We start from the raw sequence: 26,421 nt of genomic DNA on the forward strand, positions 1-26,421 counted from the left end.
ATACTTTAGGGGGTCCAGTTAATTTTAATTTACAAACCGTTAATCTGTCCGTTAAATATAATTTAAAATCTTGTTCAAATGATATTTCGTCCATGAGAAAATCTAAACTGTTTTACTTAAACTGGCTACACACGGAATGATTTGTTCGCCTGATTTGTGATTGAAAATTTTCAATTACTTGTGATTTTGTGCGCGCACAGCCCCATTAACAAGTCGAACACGAACAAATCGCACTCACAAATCACCAGTGTGTGGGCAGCTTTACATATTTATTTATTTTATACCATTTCATAGATTTTAATTGACAACTAACTGATTTATAAAATAAACAAAAACATCATAGAATCTAGTTGGTCCGCAATAAGGTTCCTAATCGAATAAAGTTTCCCGGCAATAGTTTTTAGAGATTCTCGCACAATTTCGGAAGTTTATTTATAAGTTTTCTTTTTAAACTCACAGTATTATTTCTGCTCAAATAAAACAGATTCGTTGTGAATGGTTCCCAATAGAATGATTCGATTATATCCTAGATTGTTGCGATACTAGCAACGGCAAATTAGTCGAAACAGAAGAATTTCGATTTAAATAGGTGGTTGACTTAGTACAAATTGAAAGGAATTATTAAGATGCTTAACATGAATCTTTTAAGGATATTCAAATTTAGAGAAAATGTAGACATTTTTATTATCTTCCGGGAATGGAAAAAGTCCGGGGACATTAGGAAACAACGTGTGTAGATGGACAGACGTGCTGATGACCCCTTGGTTATCACAATGGGATCAGTTTTGATGAACTCAAGTGAACCGCTTTAAAAGTGGCTGATCATGGTATCTAACATAACATTAATAAATATATTAACCGGATAAGTTTACACAATACGTAAATTTACGCACGAGTAAGATTTCTTTAATAAAAAATAAAAAAATATTTTAAAAAAATATATCAAAAAAAAAACCCGTTAAAATAATAAAACTTATTAAAACAAATATTTTGTATAATTACAAACTTTGACGCTAAAAAATACTTTTAAAAAGGTTAAATTGTTTTTAAAATTAAAGTACAATTATTTAAAGTTTGTATTAATTATATATTTCTTTTATTACTTATAAACTTATATGGTATGAGCATTATTTGCTTACATAAAAAAATAAAAATTATTTGCAATTAACTAACTCACTGTTTATATGCCACTTTGATTAAAACATATGGCAATGTTTTAAATCTTATTTGCAAATAGTGTCGTTAATCAGGAATTAGCTATTCGCAAATAAAAAATTAATTCACTGATTATGCAGCAAATTTGTCTATTTGCAATATATTTTTTTTAAATAAGTCGTGCGTATAAACGTAGTGTATACATATAAGCAAATATTGAATTTAACGGTTTATCTAAAATGAAATTAGAAACTTGGTAACTCTTCCACTTTGTCTATGTACTATATAGTTGTTCCATTCTAACACAATTTATTAGATATTTTACAAAAACTGTCAGTGTTGTTAACTTTTCTGCATAAAATCCAGCTAAAAATTAGCTTAATCTATTCAAAATTCAAATGTTAGATATACATTAATTATTAATATTAATTTATTGTGTTTTCTTCTTTTATGACTTCAAACTTTTGAGATATTTATTAAAAAAATAAAATACTAAAAAAAACATTAATGTTGGAATAAACCTTAAAATATATGTTTTTTCTATTTTTTAATATTTTCTTATACCAAAAACCTTGATAATTCCGTTAAAACACTTACGATACCTTAATCTGAAATTTTTTTGTAATTCTCAACTCAAACAATTTCTCCTTTTTTGCCATTTAATCCGGATATTACAGAATTCTTAAATTATTGAACACAAATTATATTCAGATGTTATGTATCTATTATTTTTTCTGAGCAATTGTAAAAAAATTGCGTTAAATTAATTTTTTTTTTAAGTTTTATTTTAAAACTCGTTTTCAGATATTTGTTTCTGAAATTAAAAAAAAAAAAATACTCATTAATTATTTCTCTATGAACCATGGCACAATCAAGCAGGTAAAACTATGTTCTAAATTATAAATCTTCTAAATTGTCAAATTAAACAAAGCTGAAAAACCAATAAACTAAAATTTTCAATTTAAAAACTATTAAATATTTTTTTTATTCAAATTTTATTTATAAAATTTATAATCATAATAAATTAAGGTTTTTGACCTAATAAGAAATTTTATTTAAAAACATGTTTTAAATGTTCTTCTAAAATATATGTGAATTTTGGAAAATGACCAGCAGATGAAATCAAAGTAAAAAACTTTTTCCCGCTAAGCTAATTTCGAAATCGCTAGGTTTGACGGGAGAATCATTAAATTGGCAGCACTGCATCAATGACAGTAGAACAATTCTAAATGCAGCAGCAGCAGAACTGAAAGAAAAAATAATATGTACGTGCTAAAAAAATAATTTTTCTACGAAAAAATTACAAAAATTTTTTATATTTTCCGAAAAAATATAATAAATTTTCGTGTAATACAAACAAAGAAGGTTTAGTAGAAGTACAATAAACGAAAGAAAATATAAAATGTTTCGGTTGAAGGAAAAAATTAAATGTGTTTTCTATTGCGTGGCGTTGCTAATAACATGGGGAAGACTCCAAATGGTTGTTGGAATATCGGATCCCGGTATAACAGATTTTACATTAACACCGGTAGGAAATATATATGCATTTTTTCAACGACAGTATTTAATGATTTATTGTCTGTTTATTGTAGAAATTAATAACTGAACGAGAAATGAGACCATTATTGGCAAATACTAAAATTTATGTGAAAAGTAAGTTGTTTGCTACTTGTTATTGTATTTTTTGTGATAAGGGATGTTTTAAGTAAATATCGATTTAACTTTTGTCCGTGTTACTTCTATTCGCAGTTGAATGTCAAACTAACAGTGAAAATTCTTTTAATATACAAGTATCCTGGTCATTGGTGGAACGACAATGTTGGTTTGATGCACCAGATGTAAGTAAACAATAAAATGTAAATAGATTTTTATAAATTTACTTTATACTAATGTATGTTTTAGCTCCAAAAAGCTTATATTGATTTTGACAATCAACAAAGAGCACAAAATCAGTCGTCACAGTTGGAAATTAAAGGGCAACTCATCACCACATGTCCAAATCATATAATCGTATTGGAAATACCCAACAATGGTGACGCGTCAAATAGCGCTTTAAAATCGACAACGGTATCAAATCTACCAAGTAAATCAAATAATGTGGCTTTAACTGCCAAATCACCAGTTGATAATTTAAAGAATTCAAAACATCCATTTTCAGTAAGTATTTTATATTATTTTGTAAGGTATATCTTTCTGTTCTGTTTGTTTTTGTCCTCATTTTCTATTTATCGTTTCGTTAAAATTTTTATCTTTACGCTTAATTTGCTTTTGTTTACTGTAATCCCATGAATGATTCATTATTTAGAAATATGTACCTATAATGAAAACTTTTCTACACATTTTTATCATTCGCATATATTTAAATTAATTTTCTTATCTTTAAATTTATAGAAATTTTGAATTAAAGTCATAAATGGTTTAAAATTTCTGTTTATTGATATGTACGCAAATTAATAGCAAAAATTGTTTGCGTCGACATTGTATGTACAGTAAAGTGAATGTAGATCAATTCTTTAAGGAATATCACTGTAGCAATGAAGAATAAGAGAAAAATCTAAAAAAATTTTGATTTGGTCTTTAGCTCCCTACCAAGGCGTAATAATCAGGTGACAACGTATCGGCAATAATGACAATATTTGTTAATTATCCAATGACTGGCAATATCAAAATATGTTGTGAAACATGAAAAATATAAAAAACAAACAGCAAAATTATGTTATTTTGGTCTTACATTAGATTTTTGATTATTCAATCTTCGTCGATTTCAAATTTTTTAAATATATCCTATCCAAGGGAAAATTGTACGCTTAAAACGATGGTGATATCATTTAAAAAAAATTGGACTCGTTCAAAATTATAATTTTGTTTTTGAAAAACTGTTATCATTGGACTCGTTCAAAATTATAATTTTGTTTTTGAAAAACTGTTATCACCCTCTCCTTTAACTGGCGAATTTCTTTAGAAATGGGCTATTTGATATGGGAGAAAATACATAAAAATTGGTTTGGAGCCTTAAAAATAACAAAAAAAAGTGAAAAATCGAATAAAAACGTTTTTCGAAGAACTCTTCTATAAATCCAAAAAAACATTTTGTTTGGGAAAAATTATATCGCCATCGTTTTAACCCTTTCAGACAAATATAATTAGTTGAGACAGAAAACTTCAGTGTAAGCAAATTTGAGGCTGCTAATTAAGAATATGACGTCAAATAAATCGGCAGACCTGCCTGCTGGGTGAGGTCAAATATATTGGACGAAGTTTCTTAAAGGACATGTATATTGAATATTGCTATGTCAAACACATACTTATGGAACGCTAACGAACTTATGAAAATAGCTTAATTTAACAAAAAACAATGAAAAATCTATCCATTTGTGTCAACGCTACATGACTTTAAAAGGAAAAACCCAAATGTCCATAATATTGGACAAAATGAAAAAGTTAAGCGTACAATTTTACCTTGGATATGATATACATATTTAAAAAAATTTGAAATTAGCGAATTTTTTTACCTCAAGAAAATATTTGTTATTACCTACTAGGGTATTCAATCGGTTAACCGTTAATCGGTTAACCGTTAATCGGTTAACCGATTAAATTTGGTCGGTTAACTGTTCGAATAATTCAAAATTACCGATTTTCGAATAACAAATAAACCGATTAATTTGTGTCGATTAACCGATTAACCGAAATTTCTGTTTTTTTGCACTTTAACATACTTTTTTGTATTTACTTTTCCATTTTAATTCAAATACAACATTACATATTTTTTCGAACATCCAAGAAACATGTTCAGTGAGTATAACAACTGACATATTTAATTTACTTCGATGGCTTAATATAGTAAGGTCGTATCTCAACTTTTAGTTACTTTATAGGAGAAGGAAAAAACTCAATAAAATCTGAAAGTTAAAGCCAAGAACTAAAAACTAAAAAATTGTAATATATCAAAAAATACTTTTAGAAAAGTTGTTTGTTGTAATATAAACCAAAAAATATGCATTCAACATTAAATGAGTTAGGGGTTTTTTTCAAACAATTTTTGAAATGAATTAGGGTTTTTTTAAATTACTGCAAATCTGTTATTCTTCAACATAGAAAACTGAATTTTTTAAAAAACGAGATACGACCTTTCTATATTAAGCCATCGACATGTATTTGTCGAATGAGATCATGATAATAAACGAAACTGGAAACACTACATTTTTTTATCAGAACTTATCGAAATTATTAAAAGTATTTAAAATCTAAAAAAATCCAAAAATGACCTCAATGCTGTAATGGAATATTTTATATGCTTAGAAAAAAAAAATAAAAAAATAACTCAGATATTGGATATTCTTTGTCATGCCTTACTTTATCTTTTCGAGAGAGTTTTTTTCCAAGTCGAGTTTTATTAAAACTAAAGAAAATTATTTACTTTTTGGTTGAATTGTTATGTTTCGTTTATTTTTTATGTTTTTGTTCATTTTATTAATAAAATACTTAAATAAGTACAGAAAATTCATGGTTTAATTTTCACTTTAAAATTTAAATAGAAATTATTCGGTTAATCGAAGAATTTAAAATTAACCGATTATTAACCGATTAAATCTATACCCTGATTAATTATTTGCTCGATTAACCGATTAAACCAGAAACCCGATTAATTGAATACCCTATTACCTACTAAAAACCTTAAAAATAAAAGTAAAAACTTTAAATTTGGGCGACTCGAAAATGATTATTTTGATATGTCTCCCTACCAGATATTGAAAATCTGATTATCAATACCAAAGAATAATAACAAGATGTGAAACGCTGTCGCTTCTTGTTATATATATTGTTATACCCTACACCACCATAGTGGGGAGGATATTATGTGTTTGTGCAGATGTTTGTAACGCCCAAAAATATTAGTCTAACACCCACCTTAAAGTATACCGATCGACTTAGAATCATGTCCGTCCGTCTGGTCGGCTGGCTGGCTGTCCATGTAAACCTTGTGCGCAGAGTACAGGTCGCAATTTTGAAGATATTTCGATGAAATTTGATACATATTATTTTTTCGGCACAAGGACCAAGCCTATTGAAACTGGCTGAAATCGGTCCATTATTTCACCTAGCCCCCATACAAATGTCCTCCCGAAATTGGACTTTATCGGTCATAAATGTTTAATTTATATATGTATCTCCACAAATTCCGCTCCAAATAATTTTTCTACACACAAAATTCATGTCACCAAATTTTGTTACGATCGGTCCATAATCGGCCCCATATATACCCGCTTCCGAAAATCACTTTAACGTACATAAATCGCTTAAAAATTTTGGTAAGCACACAAAATTCAACATAGTTAACTTTAATATAGACATAAATCACACGACCTAATTTCATGGTGATCGGTCCATAATTGGTCATAGCCCCCATATAAGGCCCACTTCCGAAAATCACTCAAAAATATAAATTATTGAAATTTTAAAAGAAAATTTTTCTTTTACTTAGTGTAGGGTATTATATGGTCGGGCTTGACCGACCATACTTTCTTACTTGTTTTGAATTGTCTTAAGCAAATGGAGTTTTTGACAATAAATAAAAAAATTAAATTATATTTTATTTAGCGGTTATGTCTTTGTCAAATATACACACTCTTTCACAAACATACACCCTTATCGTGGTTGGCGTAAACGTTATACGCCTACGACAGTTTCGTACTAGATTAAAGAAACAGTTTGCATTTTATCTTTAATCTAGTACGAAACAGTCGTAGGCGTAAGTCGTTTACGCCAACCACGATAAGGGTGATAATATTTGTTTCCACACATTTAAACCATTAAAGTAACTGAAACTTGTACATTAGGTATATAACTAATTTTGTCGAAATTATTGGCATACCACCACGTGATGGCCAATGTTGTATAAGTAATCAAAATCATTTTTTTAGGTCATTTGGAATCAAAAACATCACGCACCAACACCAATTTCTAAAAAACATTTCCTCTCACGTCCAAAATTTCACCGTTATTAGAATTTTTGATTCTGAGTCAAATAACGAATTTTTTTTTGGTTTTTTGGGCTTTAATGTTCAAAATATTATGAAACTTAATAGCCCCGCCCATCCAAAAATATGCGTGACCAAGAATAATTTTTTTCGTTATTTTACTCAGAATCAATAACTCTTATAACGGTGAACTTTTGGGCGTTATTTGATTTATTATATATATAATAAAAAAAACTAAAAAAACTGCTTTAAATTAAAGTAACATAATAATTTTTCCTGTATGTAGACTTTCTTGGGCTACTGTATGTCCGCAGTTATTATTAAAATAAAATATATTGTTTTTCAAAATAATTGAAAATATTTAATGAAAAACTTTATTGCGTTTGGTGCGTGAACTTTTTTAACAACAGCGAAAAAATAATAAAGTGGTTTTTAATATTTTTTAATGCTCTATTCGACTATGCTATGCCAATTTGCATATTTGTAAAAAATGTAAAAAGTGTATCCCTATTGTACATATGTATATAAAAAATCGTGACAATTTTTAAAATATTGGGATTTTAAAAATTTACACGGGACATTATGGAAAAAAGAAAAATTATTGAGGTAATTGGTAACTTTTAATTTATTTAAATGTACCACGAAAAATTTCTAACTAAAAGGTACGTTTTAAAGATTAAGCCTAATTTTCCCGGCTTCTGGTTATTTCTTAAAAATTATTTTTTCTGTTAAAATAATTTTTGTATGAAAACTGAGTATTGATAGCGGCCATATTGTTGAAGCTAGCTCTGTCGAATTAGCTGTCTTTTATTCAGTTTGTTTTGCCAAATCACCATGGACGGATATAGCGTTCAACAAATTGGATTATATAGACACCAACGAAATGTGGTTTCAACAGGACGGACTACGTGCCATACTTGTATCTCGTGATACTCGTATCTCACAAACACTTTGTTTTATTTAAATTTAAAAATAGTAAGAGCTTAATAAAAATCCTTTACATGTAAATTTATTTTAATTGCTGTATTTTTTAGTTTAAAATCAATTGTTCTTTAATAACATGATGTGAAAAATTCAATGATTCAATGTCAAAATGCGCGAGTTTGTAGTTTACAAGTAATTTTAAAAAAACAAGACATATTCAATATGACCTCCAAATGTTATTAGCATAGAGAAATACATAGAGTTAAAACTCTAAAGTAATTTACAAAAAACAAAACAACACATACTTGTGTATCAGATCGTTATTCATTGCTTGTTCATATGTTTAAATTATCTATAGAAATTTGAGCATTTATCCTTTTTTAATTTTAATTAAAATCTTTACAAACAAAAAGAAAGAAAGGCGTAGAGTCGTAATTTTTGATACTTTTTATTTGAATCTTGATTTTTTTTTAAACGGGATCAGAATAATTGACTTTATTTTATTACTGTGTTAAATAAAATTTTTATACCTTACACCATATACCTTACACCATATGTGGAGGCTATTATGCGTTTGTGCTGATGTTTGTAAGGCTTCACAAACATTTGTTTAACACCAGATCGAATCTGAATCACTTTCTTTACATGTAATGCCACTTCAAAAAGGTTAAGGGTATCATGGGGATACCCTTGAGCCTGTTGCTCCATGTTAATCGTTGTTGTGCCAGAACAACTCTTGTTATCTTCGGCTGTGTTTGATCAGTTTCTGCAATAGGAGGCCTCCAAGTACGATATTCATACGGTAATTGGTTTCAGGTTACCTATGTTTACTGTATGAATTTCGTTCAAAGATGTAATGTACGACGTGTGATCAAGCTGGTCATGTACATATCCACTTATGTAATTTTTGTACATGCGAAGACCTTTTCTGACATGCCTCGGTGGGGATTAGGCAGCTTTGCATTGTTTCGATCAGCTGTCTTTAAACTCGACGAACGACTGATAGCCACTCAAGTAGTTCACGATCCATCTCTTCAGGTTGTTCAGGCAGGGAGGACTAGAATATGTTCTGAATATGTTCTAACTGACGGTATCGAAGGCTTTTGATAAGTCTAGTGCTACCAGGACCGTTCTTTCTCACGGTTTATGCTGTGTCCGTCAGTCTGTCTGACTGGCTGTCCATGTAAGCCTTGTGAGCAAAGTAAAGGTCACAATTTTGAAGATATTTCGATAAGATTTGGAACATGTATTTTTTCGGCCCAATGACGAAGCCTATTGAAAATGGTTTAAATCGGTCCATTATTTATCCTTTCCCTCATGCAAATATGCTTCCGAAATAGGACTTTTTTACCATAAATGTCGACACAAATTCCTCCACAAATAAGTTTCTTGAAGATCACTCAAGAAAAAATATTGAAATTTTAAAAGAAAAATGTGTTTGCTCATATACACATTGTAGGGCATTATATTACTTTCTTGTTGAAACTGAAATTTTTTTTCTTTCTTAATAAATCAGAGAAATGAAATGTATGTATTTATACAATATCATGTCCTAGGTTTTATCCTACATATTAAATTTCTATAATTCCAGCCTACAAATAAAGTATTTTACACGGTACAACATGATGGTATTTATGAAATATCAATAACAATTGATGCTAAACAGGACCACATAGAATATTCAGCACCAGTACATATCGAAATGCTGGGCCCGTATGGTTATATATCAGCTACAGATTTTCCCTTTTTGCCGGTAATTTATAAATACTACAACTAATATTATAAAATAAACTTATAATTAATTTATTTTAAATTTATTAAAATAAATTTTAGTTTTACGGCATAATGTGCGTTGTTTATGTCATATTTGGTATCATCTGGTTGGCGGTGTCATTTATGCAATGGCGTGATTTATTACGTATACAATTTTGGATTGGCGGTGTCATACTATTGGGCATGTTGGAAAAGGCATTCTTTTATGCCGAGTATCATTCAGTAAATGCTAATGGTATTTCTGTACCAGGGGCAGAGCTAACAGCTGAATTTGTGTCATGTGCCAAGAGAACTTTAGCTCGTATGTTAGTGATCATTATGAGTTTAGGGTTTGGTATTGTAAAGTAAGTTTTGTCATATTATTAAAACAAGCAATAATTTCTTAATTCGGTATTTTCATTAAAACTATAGACCGCGTTTGGGTCCCATGTTGCATCGTGTGGTTGGTGTCGGCGCATTGTATTTCCTTTTGGCTTGTGTTGAAAGTTATTTGCGTGTTATGCGTAATAAACCAGATATACAAAATGAACTATTAGTGGCCAGTATACCATTAGCTGTTTTAGATACGGGCATATGTTGGTGGATATTTACCTCATTAGTCCAAACAACCAGAACTTTACGCTTGAGAAGGTTTGTTGAAACAAGTGTTATTTTCAATATGTGTTTGCATTAAATAGCTAACAAATAAATAAATATGTTTGTTTACAGAAATATGGTTAAACTTTCGCTGTATAGGCATTTTACGAACACTTTGATATTTTCTGTTATTGCCTCCGTTATATTTATGCTGTATGCGTTGCGTTTACGTAAAGCTGAAAATTGTACTCCAGTAAGTTTATAAATAAATAAATTTTTATTAAATATTTAATATATGAATGTTTACATTAAATTTTTAGGGCTGGCGTAATATTTGGATTGACACAGCATTTTGGCATATTTTATTTTCGGTTTTATTATTGGTCATTATGATTTTGTGGCGCCCTACAAATAATAATCAACGTTATGCTTTTACTCCTTTACTTGATAATCCAGAAGATGAGGATGATGATGGTAAGTTTCAAATATAATATTAACATAATTCATTTTTAAATTTATCAAAATTTCCATGAAAACCTTTTATAAATTTAAAAATTGATTATAGAGTAACATAGAGACGAGACGTAATTGTCAAAAACATAAGTCTGTTGTCAAAAACCTAACTCTTGCAACAACAAAATACACGCTAGTCAATGTATTTTGTTTTTGTATCAAACATGATTTGATATATTTTTGTTTGACAAAACGGAGTGTCTCGTCTCTATGCCTTAAACCATAGAGAACATAGAGCGGAAATAAGAAAAAAACTCAAAAAAAATATTGGAGACAAAAACATTTACTTTAAGATCCGACTGTAAATGCCAAAGATATAACGAAAAGTTTAAAAAGGTGACCCTTACATTCGGCAAAAAAAATTGTGTAACTGCCTTGCATAAATACATTATTTAGGGGTTTTTTTTTTTTTTTTTGCTTGTAATGTGGTACGCTCTAGTGTACAGTGACTGACTTAGGGGATGATATTTTCCCGAAAATATCTGCTGACTAGAAATGTTTGGTGATGAAAATGTAAAATCGGTCCAACTAAAAAAAATTGAACAAAATGTCCGTTCGACGTTTTTAAATTACGAGAAGACCTAGATAACCGAAATTTGGTACAAATAATTATTGCTAAAATTGCAAAAATAGCTTGAATCGATAAAAGGTTTTGGATTTAAATATATGAACAACTTTGTATCTATTCATATTTTGATACCAATAACATGTAAATGCATGAATCTAGCAAGGTGGAATTTAGCTCTGATGTTTCCTAGTAATAGAAAATATAAAACTAGCCACATCGGGTGAATCAGATAATTGTTTTATACCAAATGCACAACAATCCGTGCCCGTTACATATATAATATTCGGCACCACCAAATATAACACTTGTTCTAATTCATTTTCTAAATGATTAAAAACAAATTGAATAAAGAAAAAATATTTTCAATTAATTTGAATTAGATTAATAAAATAAACAAAAATTTAACCATTCTAAGGTTTAATGAATTGTCTTATGAATTAATTCAACAATGATTCATTGTTGAATTAATTCAGTGTTAATTAATGAATTTTATTTAAATATAACCCTTTAAATGTAGCTAAATAATTAGTTTTGTTCGGAATGGTTTGATGCAATGAATTGCTGACAATTTTAATTCTAAATTAAGATTTTAGTGATACTTAAATTTAATTCAATACGAAGCTCTGGAGTAAATAGTGCCAAACTAATATTTTAAAATACATAAAGTGGTTTCGGTTATTTGGTCAAATAATTACCAAATGCTTTAGAAATGACTAATTTTAAAAACATGTATATTATTTTCAATTTATAGAAGAGGATCAATTCGTTGCCGATGTATATGGTGTAAAAATGCGTGGCTCCAGCAACGGAGCCAGAACTCCACCTTCGAATCAGAAAACCACAACTAACGAAGAAGATGACTTACGATGGGTGGAAGATAACATTCCCGAATCAATGGCTGACGTTACTCTACCGGCTCTGGATTCGGACGAAGAAATCATAAATACTAAATTTGAAGTTTCAAAAATGCAATAAAGCATAGAAATAAATATAAAAAATAATAATAATCACATTACTCATTGTTTGCAATTAACAATGACAACGACTGTATGGCTTATGTAGGAATAATTTTTGTTTTGTGGCTTTGTGTTAATTATAAATTTTAATTAATTTTAATTTCTATACAGCAAAAATAATTTTATTTTAAATCCAAAAATATCAATTAAAACTAAGTAAAATTAACTAACATTAACTAATCAAAAGTATTCTATTTTATTTAATATTACCATTCGTTTATTTTCATTCTCATAAGCTCTTTATTAATGTTTAGTTCTAACTACTTTTCACTTTTAATGCATAAATTGCTGGTCAATCTGATAAAAACAATAACTTTTTTATAATCTCTAAACTCACTTGCTTCTTTTTAATTGTTCCTAAAACAAAACAAAGTAAATTACATATACGATTTTGAAACTAAAAGAAAACAAACAAAAACAAATAATGTAAAATATTGTAAAACATATTTTTTGTCTATCTACACTTAGTCATCAATATTTTTTTTTATAAAATCAAAAAATATATCTTTCTCCCCATTCTTGCTCGTATATAAAATATAATTTAGTTTTTAAATTGTGTAGATAAATAATCAAAAAAAGAAGAAAATGTTTTTCATTATTATGAACGATCATTAATTATTAATATACTTTGTAAATATTTATAAAATATTATTAATAAGTTTATATAAGTTTAATAAAACATTTCCTAGATGTGTAACAAAAATAAAATAAATTATTTTTTTCCCTTTAAACACATTTAGATGTAGACAAAATTAGTTTTCAACATAAAATCTCTATTTAAAACTGTCTTTATAAACCGAAATAAAAAAATTAAATAAATATAATTTTATATATAACCCAAACAAAAAAAAACTTTAAAATTCGAATACATATGGGCAATTCCAAGACTGAAAAAACATATACCCTTGAAACTTTTTTTAAAGATGATTTGAATAGGAGGAAACATTTTTTTTGCCATTATCAAATTGTTTTTTCAAACCGAATATATGCATATTTTCTATTTATTTTTTTAGTTTTTGTATATATATCGAGCCCTTAGCGCCAAATTATGTGAACGTTGCTCAAATTAGCACACTTCAGGTACATATGTTAAATTTTTAAAACGATCCTATTTCTTCGATTGTGTTCCATTTCTCCGCATCGAGCACTACAGAAAACCTGTTCGTAGCTATCAATTATCTCTTATAGCTAGGAGATATTCGCATTCGAAAATTATAACATTTTTACCCACTCTACTCCAGTTTTTTGATAACAGCGGGTCCAAATATTTCCAGATTTTCGCCATTTTTCATTTGTTGGACTAACAAGAAATGTGCGTGTTTAAATAAAATTTAAAATGTTTGAAACCGAGGGGACCAGGTCCATCCAAAAAACGCCTATTTTTACGTAAAATTAAACTTTAGGGCAAAAATTCTAAAATCGCATATTCTATATCAAAATACAGTAACCCATTTTAGATGGCCAAACATGTTCTTAATTGTTTTCTAAAGGGTTCCGATAACCCCGTCGCTGGTATGGGTTTATAGACCAAAATTGCGGGATTATCAATAACAAATTTAAAAATTGGTTTTTATTTTTCCATTTTCAAAAGAAAAATCTATATAACTGCAAAATTTCATTAAAAAAACAATAAAAATTTAATTTCAATTTGAAAATTTTGTATCTTATCAATAACTCAATAAAAATTTGGACCATATTTGTACTACTGGAACCACAATACATCAAAATTGTGTAGTGGTTTAAAAAGCCTTTAACATTTTTTCGATTTTGTTTCCTTGTGTAATTGACCATAAGGCCCCACTTCCGAAAATAACATTAAATTATTACATAATTACACTCTTAAAAATGTTGGTATCCAAAAAAAAAATTACATAAATAACTTTAATATAGAAAGAAATGACGCGATCTAATGTCATGGTGATGGGTCCATAATAAGTCATTGCTTCCATACAAGGTCCACTTCTAAAAATCGATTTAACGAGTAAAAATCTCATACAAAATTTAACAATTTAACAGAAAGAAGTTTCATAAAGAACTAAATCACTAAAATTTATCAGAAAGAAATTTCATACAGATCTTAATCATGACCTAATTTCATGGCGATCGGTCTATATTTAAACATAGCTCCCATATAAGGCATACTTCCGAATATGAATTTAACGAGCCTAAATCTGATAAAATTGTTGGAATCCAAATTAAATTCAACGAAAATAATTATCATATAGAAAGAAATTACACGACCTAATTTGATGGCTAACCTTCCATAATTGGGTATAGCTCCGAAAATCACTCACGAAAATAAGTTTGCTTCTTTTGTTTAAAATTGATGCATACTATAATCATATTCATAACATATTAATAAATATCGCCTCATAAAATTCACATTGGTTTTATATATAATTTTATCCTTAAATCGAAATTGTAATGTGTTAAACATTTTGCACGCTATCTGTAAATATAGCGTGCAAAATGCTTGTACACTAGACATGAATAATTGCAATATTGATTTTAATTTTTTAGTAAATTATTAACAATAGTATAGTTAACCGAAGTATTATTAAGTATGGAAAATAAAATGGATATAAAAGCAAAATTTCGATCATCTCTCAAAAAATGTCGGGAATGGTTTGATAAAGAGCATATATATTATAGGTAAGAATCTACCAATAAATTTAAAGATTTTCACAACAAAACATATTTATTTTTGATTCTATGTATGCATGATGTGCTTAGAATATTTTGGGGCTTTGTTATCATCATTTCGACATGGAATATTATATCGATTTTTTTGCTGACTCTAACACGCTTCTTTTCGGATTCAATAAGTATTGGCATTGAGACAACATTTCTTCATTGGAACAACACATTTCCGGCAGTAAGTTTCTGTCTGACCAAAAATCGGTCCAGCAGTCGTGTTATGGAATTTGTAAAAACTGAAAAAATTCCACACAAAGTATCGGCAACTAATTATGTTAAGAATCTACACGATTACATGTTTACCAATCCGAACAATATTCATTTCAAGGAAGATTATTGTGATGGCTTGAATAATACCTGTGGCGTTGACATATTAAGAGTAAGGAAAGAGGTAATTAAGACTAGATAAACTGAAAATATTTAATAGAAATCCAATGTTTTAATCCAATGCAAAAATAGACAAATATGTGTTATTGCAGATAAATTAAGTTTGTGGGCTAGTGCTATATAGCAAAGTTTAATTTTCTGCAAAATCAGAGCAAGGAAACTTAAAGCTAAAATTATGATCAGAATGTGTTAAATATCGGTAGTGGTTCCTAAAATTAAGTTTTTTAATATAAATTTAATTGGATCTTTATCATTCCAAATTTAAATCTACAGGAAATTAGATATAAACAATATCAATACTTGGTCCAAATTTTATTGGAAATACACCAATAATAAACAAATATTAAATGCAATTTTTTTATTTTTGTCTATGAATTAAAGCACTGTAGAACGCCTTTCTGTAGTTTCTTTCAAGTGCGGTAACACAGCTTTAAATAAAAAAAATTATTATAATTTTCAGCTATTACCAAGTTCGTGTGAGGATTTTATGACAAATGTATCATTCCGTGGAGTAATGTACGAAAATTGTACACATATTTTTACATTTCATGAATTGGAGATGGGTTATTGTTATTTGTCCAATAATTTGATTGACTAGTAAGTATTGTATGGTAAAAGTTCATAATGAGCATTAAACCACGGAAAAAACACAGTGTGATGAAAATTCTAGGTCAAAGATCATAAACTAGAAAGCGATTGTGTGAGATATCATTGCCAGTTTTTAGTTATTAGAATGGCCTATCGATGCCATTATGTAAGGAATATAACATTGTGCAAATGTCCGCCGAGGCTTGGCTGGGGGTGCGCATCTTTAATGACGAATTAAGAAAACCCCAAAAGAAAAAGTCTAACGGACATGAGCTGTGCGGGACGTCTCGTCGTCTTGTTGAAACAGCATGTCAGGCCAAAAGAAGTTGGTAGTCATCGACCTATATCGCAGGCCGTTGACGGTGAAAATATGGACCTAATGAAGTGGCCACTTAAAATTGGTACGCACATAAACCTACAGTTATATTTTTTTAAAGCTTAATAAATTAGCTTTAATTTCATGTATGTATAAAATGTTTACATACGTTGTTTCATTTAAAAGTTATGCTCGCTTTAATCCGTACCGATTTTAAGTGGCCACTTCTTTATGCTAGCCATAGATCCACATCAAAGAGCGATATTTTCGGAAAGCATTCTACGCTATTGGATCATGTGGATTGGTATCGTCGCAAATTCCAAAAATAAGACTCAACGTTAAATGGGTGAAGCGAGCGTAACGTTCCCGAACCGAACACCTATTTTGATAAAACAATTTTTAAATTTACATGTGTTGATGTAAAACAAACTGAATAATGACAGCCACTTAGACAGGTAGCTCCAACAATATGGCCGCTATAAACTGTCAATGTTTTGAAGTCCTTATTGGAAGTTATACGACATTTTTGTGACTTTTGACCCTCAACAAATATATATTCCGTGGTAGTTTATTTTATAATCAATACAATATTTTCAACTCATTGTCTTTCATTCCGAAGTTTACAGTTCAATATTTTAACTTGATCAAGTTAAATAATTCTTAAATATGTGTATTAGGGTGGGTCGAATTGTATGGATTGATGATCTTTATAATTCTACTAAGAATTTTTGGAATTGCGTTAACCGGTAAGTATTGCGAACCTGGATGGGAATTCTGGGCTTTTTCCTTCAATTCGGCTCCAAATTTCTTTTAACTTTATTAACACGTCAGAAAAAAACTTTGGAATTATTTGAATTTATGTATATTTTTATACTTCTATGTAGCACTACATACAACATATTTAAGAATAGAGAATAGGGCAAAACTGCTTCGAATTATTCGTAGAATCTAAAAAATTTACCCACCCAACAAATTTACGCTTAATTCGTTAGTCTCTAATTCGTTTTTATATATTTTAGTTGAATTAATTTATAATGCATTCTCAAAAGAATTAATTCAAGAATTAAAACACATGGCAAATATTTGCCCAAAAAATCTAACCACTTTTTTTTAGCTCAAATTTGTTAGAAGTTTTTTACTCTTACAAGTGTTTTATAAAATAAAACTAAATATTTGTTTTGAAAAATATTCAAAAACACATTAAAATATATTTTATTTAGTGGTTACGTCTTTTTCGTCAAATATTTGCCATGTGTGACCCTATCTTAAGTAATTAATTCGTAATGAATTTTTTAATATTATGGATAAGATATTGGATTGAATTCGATTTAGATAATTGAATTCATAATTAATTTTTTCGAATCTTTGTTTACAACATATTTTAGTGAATCATTTAACAATTTACCGTTGAAATTTGATATTTCACATAAGGACAGGAGCCTGAAAATATATTTAAAAGGTGGTTTCTTATGGAAATATGAAGTAATTATAGTTAAATACTTTTTATATAGATATGTATACTTAAAGTTATTGTTTCGCATTTAATTTAATGTTAGATGTATGTGCATAGTCCAGAGGATTTGCCCTATTTCAATTCAATTACATATGATGCTTTTTCGGATCCTACGGTATACAGATTCAACGTTGAGGAATACGACAACAACCCAGATGTTAAACATGAATCAATTCAACAAAGATCGTGTAAATTTCCAGATGAAAGAGATCATGGATCACCATGGCATTATAGGTATGCAAAATGCTCAATTACCGGAAGATAAAAATTATTTTAAGGATACTAACAAGGACTATTAATAGACACTGAAAATATAAAGGCATATGAAATTGATTTAATTTCTCCTTTGAAACAAAAGATAATTTTTAAAAATCGGTTGGAATATGACTGAGTTAATTTTCTTAAATATTTTTATTTTCAGTTTTTCAACTTGTATGTCTTATTTAAGAATACAATTTGAATTGGAAAAATGTAATTGCACCCACTTTACTTCACCTAAAACATGTAAGTTTAAATATTGCATTTTTTTGGGAATTCCATTTTTAGCTGAACGATGTTTTAAACTTCGAGCAAGATTTGAATTTAGCGACGCACAGTGGGATCAATAGAAAATAAAGTGATAATAAATCTGAATATTCTAAACAACTGATCCGATTACAAACTGAAGTATTAACGAATCGTAGAAACTGAATTTGTGAATAACCTGTTAGAACACAAGGTGAGATACGGGGGAATGAAATTTTGTTATAAAGCGAGTGGAAATACAAAGAAATTCCTGTTTATTTCACTAAGATATATCTTACAATATATAAATATATTTAAGTTTAAATTTTTAAATGATCGTTTTTCACCTTAACTTTATATTGTTTTTCGCAAATATCTTTGGTAATACATTCCAAAATATCACGACTAGTCGTGAAAAATAATCAAAGTTAACATTTTGAAATGAGTTTGAAAATGGAAACGTTTTTACAGAAACGGCGCTCTCGATATAGAGATATTTTCAGGTAATGATCGTAGATCCACCATGAAGGGATTTTTGGAAGTTCGAAAGTTTGGTAACCTTATAAGTTCTGAACTAATACAGATACAAAAAAAATGTAAAATGCGTATTTATCTACTTAAAAAATTAGTAGCCTGTCAACTAAATACCTGTTTGGTATATTTTTGAAATTCGAACCTCTTATGGAAGAGAATGGTTTAAAACTGTATTATTGTACTTTTTGGCTACTCCATGTATCTCCATTTTCATGAATTTTTTTCCCAACAGATAAATCACAATATTGCGATACTAAAGGTTTAAAATGCATTGAAGAAGGTAAGAAATTTTTAAAATATTTGCATACAAAACGCCCACCAATTCAACATAACATTTTTATTAAGCTCAAATATCTACTCAAACCAAAGAATATGTGGTTGAAAACAATGCATGTTATCCCTCCTGTTTGGAGCAGCAAGTTACATTAGTTGGGTATGTTTAAATTGATAAAAATTAAGCATAGTATGTACATTAGGGATATAACTATTGAAATTTTTTGCAAATATGCAAATTGGCATAGCATAGTCGAATAGAGCATTAAAAAAATATGAAAAACCACGGTATTATTCGCGGTTTCACGCACCAAACGCAATAAAGTTTTCCATTAAATATTTTCAATTATTTTGAATTACAATAAATTTTATGTTAATAATATCCCTCACACTTGGAAAAAAATATGAAATTATTTATATTATTTTTCAGAGAAAAAAATTGTTTGGTTTATTTTAGAAATTGGAGTTGGTGCGTGATGTTGATGACCTAAACAAATTATTTTCATTACTTATAAAACATTGGCCATCACGTGGTGGTATGCCAAAAATTTCGCCAAAATTAGTTAGATCCATAATGTAATAAATAATAAATAATTAAATTTTTATGTAATAAATATTTTTTTTCGTTTTTTCTTCATATTATGATGCACAGTGGTTTACAAACTTTTTATTTTGGACATAATTCGGTAGCTAGTAAACGATTGGATTTTTATGAAATTTATATAGACAGTGTGTTAGTAGGAATGGGAGTTAGTGGGCGGTCGCCAAAATTGCTCTCCTCCAGTCTACAAAATTTAAAAAAAAATCGCCAAAAATGTATTTGATACTATGTACTTGAAAATATCTACAAAGCTGTCTTTTAGTTCAAGAGATATTTATGTTAAAAATTTGTTTTTAATTTTTGCCGGTTTTTTGTTTCTTTACATTTCTGATTGAATTTCAAATAAAATAACAAAAGTAAAAATTGTCCTAGTTTAGGTGTCACGAATTTGGATGCGTGTAACTTTTTATATGGACTTGACAACTGTATGCTACGTTTTTCTATTTTATTTATAATTTGTTTAGAAATATAAAAAACCGGCACACATTTAAAACTAAAATTTTCAAATATCTCTTGAACTAAAATATTTTTAAGTACTATCTAAATTGATTGAGATTCGGATAACTATTTTTTTATTAAATTTCGTATGGCCGAGGTGACTATTTCAACTATGAACCCATTTAAATACAAATCAACTCAAAACACTTCAGCTATGTGAAATTTTACAAGATAAATCCAACAGTTCAGGAGCTACTGAATTATTTTTTAAATAAAAAGATTCTAAACCACTGTGTGATTTGACAAGTAAAATTGCTATGTGCCAACTCCTGTTTGCACTCTAAGCTTATGTATTTAACATTCCCCTTTTTCCATCTTTGCAGCACCAATGAAATTAAAAACACAGAAATTTCAGATATGTTTTACGTTGAGGTGAGAATAACGAATTTGCCCTCTGTTCGTTATAATCGAGTTGTTACCCAAACATATTTGGATTTAGTAGGTAAAAAGTGATAAAAATTTGTTGCATAAAATGCTTATAGTTTAAAGTTTATAAAATTATTTTCACTAGTTTCTATTGGAGGTGTCATTGGACTATTTGCTGGAGCTTCTGCTTTAAATATTTTTGAAATATTTTATGTAATATTACGTAGAAATTAATAATAAAACATTTACAAAAAGGATTTAATAATTTTGCACAACAAAATACTAAACAGTAATACTACTATCACAGATTAGTACTATAATAATTAAATCGAAGAAATATCAAAATTTACTCAAACTAAAAAAATATTTCTTTTACAATAAAATTTGTATGTATGAATTTGGAAAAAGCATGTAAATTTTACAATTTAACTAGAAATTAAGTCGATTTTTTAAATGTTTCCTGTTTTAGATTTCAAATATGTACATATTCAAAAATGTAATGATCTTTGTTAAACTACTCTAAGAGTTTAAAACTAAAACTCACTAAAGCAAAACTTTTTGTTAAAATTGACGTATAGTAATTTTAATGAACCATCTAGCGAATATTCGAATTATTAATTTTGTTTCCAAGATAGCAGTTGTTAATGCACACATCCTGTAACAAAATGCATAGATATCTTACGAACCGAAAATTGAAAATTAAATAATTCGGTCCGTATATGAGCAATATATCTTGATTTTCTTTTTTCATATAATAACCACATTATTACTATTGTTTGTCTCAATTCAATTAACATGTACTTTTTATTATCTCTCATTAAACTTTACAACTTGAAGTTTTAGTGTTTTATTAGTTTTTTATTTAAATATTACGTCTATACTATTTATGTTTAAATAACTAGGCCTATATAATTCTTTTTGTGTTTGTTGTTCATGTAATTGATTGATTTCCTAAACAAATAAAATACATATAAAAAAGTGATTTTTATAACATCTTAATGCCCAGTCATGTTGAATTATTTAATACTTTCTTTCAACATTTATTAACTTTGTTTTCTTCTTCCACACACCTCCTCGTTTGCCATTCCCATTGATTATCATCATCTACACTGCTGCGGGGGCTCTCGGAGCCATCTTAATTTCAGTTAGAATCGGGTTTAACGTTGCGCCTCAAAATAGCCGCAGCTAAATCTTGTTTCATGGCTACTTGTTGTCGTTGATCGGCCAAAGGTTGGGTACTGCGCAAACCATTGACGATGTCTTTGGTTTTACCAAAATAGATTTCATTCAAGGTATTGCGTATTTTATTTTCCATTTCTTCGACCATTCGCCCAATATTGGCAATGTGGGGCGAAGACTCACTCACATTGGCATCTTGTTCAGTTTGCCGGGTTAGGGAGCCACCCAAGTTCATTGTGCCGGAACCTTGTTTGTTAGTTTGCAACCATAACATAGCGGTGGATGTAAGTTTATAGTGTGCTGTACGACCGGTAGGTTTTTCTTGAACTTCCACAACATGTATAGAATCCCAACAACCACGAATTTTTTTACTGCCGTCACCGGCTTTTTTAATAAGTATAACGGCAGCAAAACCATGATCCAAGTCCCATAGGTAAACAGAGGAAACTCCGCCCTCATAATACATTTCACGATATTGGTCAAAGGCATAGTTGGCTTCAATTTCCAATTTACGCAAACGTTCCGATGGCATTTGTCCATCTTCTAGGGGGGGATAATAGGTATTGGACCATGGTGATCTATATGAATCACCATCACGATTATAGTCACACAATAAATAATCCTTGCCATGTTCCTTATCTTTGGCAATTTTCAAAGGTTGATCTACAGAGGAAAGTAAATCTTCACATAGATCGGGAGCCAAGTCAATAAGATCACTTAAATTTTTTTCAATTTGTTGAGGCGGCAAACGGCGCATTAAATCTAATGCACAATCCATTTGTAATTCAGACTAAAAAAAAGTATAAATAGAAAAAAAATACTTTATTAAGTAAATAAAAATAAGATAAAGTTGTTATCATTTTTCTCATAAAACAAAAATTGACTCATCGTTTATTTTGAAGGCCTCTTCAAACCGGTAGTGCTCCTCCCTCATAAACAAAAGCCTTTTTAAAAGCAATAAATCCTCATACAAACATATCTAAATTCATTCAATTAATTTTTTACTCATTCATTTCTGTTTTTTCTTTTTCATCTCCATTGTAATGTCTTTATTTGTATTTTGTAACTACAAAATATTTTCTTATTACTCACCATTTTTGATTTTTTTATATTTCTTTTTCTTCTACACTTTATAGGTTGCTGTTAATAGCCGTACTTTTTGTTTAATTTACTGATTACACAGTGGTATATTTAAAGAACTATTAACAAGTTTGAGAATATTTTTAGATTAATACTTTATTATTAATAGTTTAAAAGATTTTCCCGAATTTTGAGGTCAGGAAAATTGCTGATGAATCGGGAATGGCTTTTTTCTGCAGCTAATTTTTTTATTTCTTCTTGTTTTGACAGTTCGTAGTAGGTGATGACAAATGTTGTAACACAGTTGTATATTTCAGTACTTTTCTTAAATTATTAAAAATAGTATTTTTTTTAATTAAAAAATTTTGATCAATTACAATATAGTCATCTCTTTTCGACGCATGCGGTTGATAAATATATTTTTAAATTTTACAGTTATATATTTGTAGTACCATTGTCTTTTGTAGTTTTTTGAAAAAATTAAAATGAATTATTATATGTTAATCAGGGGTATATAATTTTTTTTTGACTGCTGAACTCATATCTATTTTTGATACCATAGTTGGGATCAAAAATATAACTACATATATTTATTTTATATAATTTTTTGATTATTATATCGTATACCTATATCGAGTTTACCTACATATATGGAAAAAAATATTGAAATTTTTATAAGGTGTTATAAAAACTAGAATGCTATTCTTTATTAAAATAATGTTGAAAAAATTATTTGAAAATTAATTTTATCTAAAACTATGTTTATTTTGTAAATCAGTTTCTCATTTTTAAAAATTTTCCATGAAATTTGTAAAAAAAATTAAATGATAAATATTTTAAAAATTTTTAATAAGGATGTTAATTTGCGAATTTGATGATTAATATTAGATATAAATATAAAGACAGCAGTCTAAAAAAATTACTTTGGAATACATTAATTCTTTATTTAAAAAAAAAATTGTTTATATCTAGGTTTTTTCTTAAAACTTAAGTCGTGTGAATGCTTAATTACAAAGTCGAGTTTCTAAAGAACTAACCCATTTTTTTTAAAAAATAGAGTAGTTACAAAAAATTAGAAGAATCTATAGATAATAAAATACTGCCAGATTGTTCAACTTTATACTCCGGCTCATCTGGCTTTCGTAAAAACACAGTACACACAAACACCGTGCATTTCTACGAAAAATCTAATATTCAAAAAATGGTTTGCTCATTTCTACAAAAACAACTATTGGTCTTAACAAATATCAAAAAATAAAAATTAAACAAATAAGTATTAAAACTTAATATAGTGTAGATAATTGAATAGTGAGGGCTTTACTTATTTATTAGGGTTCTATAGCTGAAACAAAAAGTCGACTTTTCGACCTTTAGATTTTTTCCGTTTTTTAAAAAGTCGACTTTTCGAACTTTCGACTTTTTCCGTTTTTTAAAAAGTCGACTTTTCGAACTTTCGACTTTTGGTAATTTATAAAAGTCGACTTTTCGAACTTTCGACTTTTTAGTTAAATCGACTTTTTTCGACTTTTCGACTTTTTTAGACTATTTTCGACTTTTCGACTATTTTCAACTTTTTACCATTTCTTGTAACAAATACATAGTTTCTACATTTATTGATGCGCCTTTTGTGATGTTTAGCAATAAAAATGAAATTTATCAAGGCGATAATAGTTAGAAGAATGTTGTGTAGAAAAAAGCTTTAATTTATAAACATTTATTTATTATTTATATTAGAATACACTACAAAAAATGCAAGTGTACCAAATTGCAATAGTTTTAGTATAATGTTGCAATTAAATATTTTTTTTAACATAATAAAAAGTCGACTTTTATCGACTATTCGACTTTTATCGAATATTTTCGACTTTTATCGACTATTCGACTTTTGAGATAACATAATCGATTGTTTTTTCCGACCAAAAAGTCGATTTCGACTTTTCGACTTTTTTCAGGAAATAGTCGATTGTTCGAACAATCGAACAATCGACTTATAGAACCCTATTATTTATGTAAAAAATAAATATTTTGTTAATAAGCTTAAAATATGTAGATATTTAAATATAAAAACAAGCTTTGACAATTGTTAGAACCAAAAAGCGAAAAAAAAGATATCAGCTGTTTGACTGATTCCACCTTGTATAAATTCGCATAATTTCAGCCAGGGCACACTTAGAAAGGTGCAAGGCGAATTCATACAAGGTGCTATCAGTTCTACAAATACAACAATTGGTCTTAACAAACGTCAAAAAACAAAAATGAAAAATGAAACAAATAATTATTAAAACTTAATGTGGTGTAGATAATTGTATAGTGAGGGCTTTACTTATTTATTTAAAAAATAATTATTTTGTTAATACGATTAGAATATGTAGATATTTAAATATAAAAACTAGCTTTGACAACTGTTAGAACCAAAAAGCGAAAAAAAAATTATCAGCTGTTTGACTGACTCCACCTTGTATAAATTCGCCTTGGAAAGGTGACTGCGATGAAACAGCTGATTATTTTTTTTATTCAGTTTGAATTGTCAATTCATTTGTGGTTGTTGTGGCGAAAAATACAACAAACCCAAAAGCAAAAACAACAACAAGCAACTTTGACAGTACACCTACTTTTAACAAAAACAAAGTTCCTGTTGTTTTTGCATTGTTGTAGTGATGCAGTCACCTTTGTAAGTGTGCCCTGATTTCAGCGGTTCACGACGTGGACAGCGCAGTGACATCGGCTCTCAGTGTTGCCACTGCCAAGTTTACTTCATTATTTTCATATCAGTCAGCTTTTATATATAAACCATCTACGGGAAGTGATGGTAATTTAGAGATTTAGACGAGAAGTCTAGTGATTTTGAAAAAAAAAATTTAACATAGAATGTATTTTTGTTTTAATGCTATTAATATATATACATATGTATTTAATTGTTTACATTATGATCAAATTTTAGTTTATATCTATATGAATTCGCATTTCCATTAAATTTTGTAGCAATTACCCAATTTATTATAACATTCAGAAGTATATCTTATATAGAGATCAATTCGTTAATTTGTTTCGCAGAAGGATTTCTTGCGGCTATTTCTTAAATAAAGTACTATATATTATAAGGAGATCAATTCGTTAATTTGTTTCACAGAAAGATTTCTTGCTTTTTGCTATCTAAAAGCATTGGTTATTTTATAAACAAAGACCTTATTATGATAAAATCTATAATAAAGATATTTGTCTATACAATTGCGATATATCGATACAAATTTAAAAGATTTTCAGATACAAATTATTTAACGATTAATAGCTAAAATTAGCTCTAAAATAATTTCAGCGATTTTTGGCACACCTTTAGTGGACTTTGACGATTAATGTTATCATCACTGGCGAAAGACGT

General features: G+C 28.5%; 3 protein-coding genes across 3 annotated transcripts; 2 read left to right on the forward strand and 1 right to left on the reverse strand.

Moving 5' to 3' along the window:
* The first annotated feature begins 2,411 nt into the window (after nt 1-2,411).
* Nucleotides 2,412-12,488, forward strand: LOC135951033 (transmembrane protein 87A). Its single transcript, XM_065500589.1, has 10 exons — nt 2,412-2,683; nt 2,748-2,808; nt 2,905-2,993; nt 3,058-3,312; nt 9,652-9,813; nt 9,894-10,177; nt 10,245-10,463; nt 10,542-10,662; nt 10,730-10,883; nt 12,242-12,488. Exons 1-10 carry the CDS (start codon nt 2,558-2,560, stop codon nt 12,463-12,465), a joined length of 1,695 nt encoding a protein of 564 aa, XP_065356661.1. The 5' UTR covers nt 2,412-2,557; the 3' UTR covers nt 12,466-12,488.
* Nucleotides 12,489-15,222: 2,734 nt separating this feature from the next.
* On the forward strand, nt 15,223-21,059 carry ppk29 (pickpocket 29). The gene is made up of 8 exons (XM_065500046.1): nt 15,223-15,594; nt 16,051-16,187; nt 17,880-17,976; nt 18,051-18,241; nt 18,429-18,511; nt 19,278-19,325; nt 19,391-19,478; nt 20,741-21,059. The coding sequence occupies exons 1-8, from the start codon at nt 15,223-15,225 to the stop codon at nt 20,868-20,870; spliced, it is 1,146 nt and encodes a 381-aa protein (XP_065356118.1). The 3' UTR covers nt 20,871-21,059.
* Nucleotides 21,060-21,546: 487 nt separating this feature from the next.
* Nucleotides 21,547-23,301, reverse strand: cpb (F-actin-capping protein subunit beta). The gene is made up of 2 exons (XM_065499796.1): nt 23,055-23,301; nt 21,547-22,752 (listed from the first exon to the last, which is right to left on the reverse strand). The coding sequence occupies exons 1-2, from the start codon at nt 23,055-23,057 to the stop codon at nt 21,925-21,927; spliced, it is 831 nt and encodes a 276-aa protein (XP_065355868.1). The 5' UTR covers nt 23,058-23,301; the 3' UTR covers nt 21,547-21,924.
* Between the last annotated feature and the right edge of the window lie 3,120 nt (nt 23,302-26,421).

This window comes from Calliphora vicina, chromosome 2 (assembly GCF_958450345.1).
Source record: "Calliphora vicina chromosome 2, idCalVici1.1, whole genome shotgun sequence".
In the NCBI taxonomy this organism is placed as follows: Eukaryota; Metazoa; Arthropoda; class Insecta; order Diptera; family Calliphoridae; genus Calliphora; species Calliphora vicina.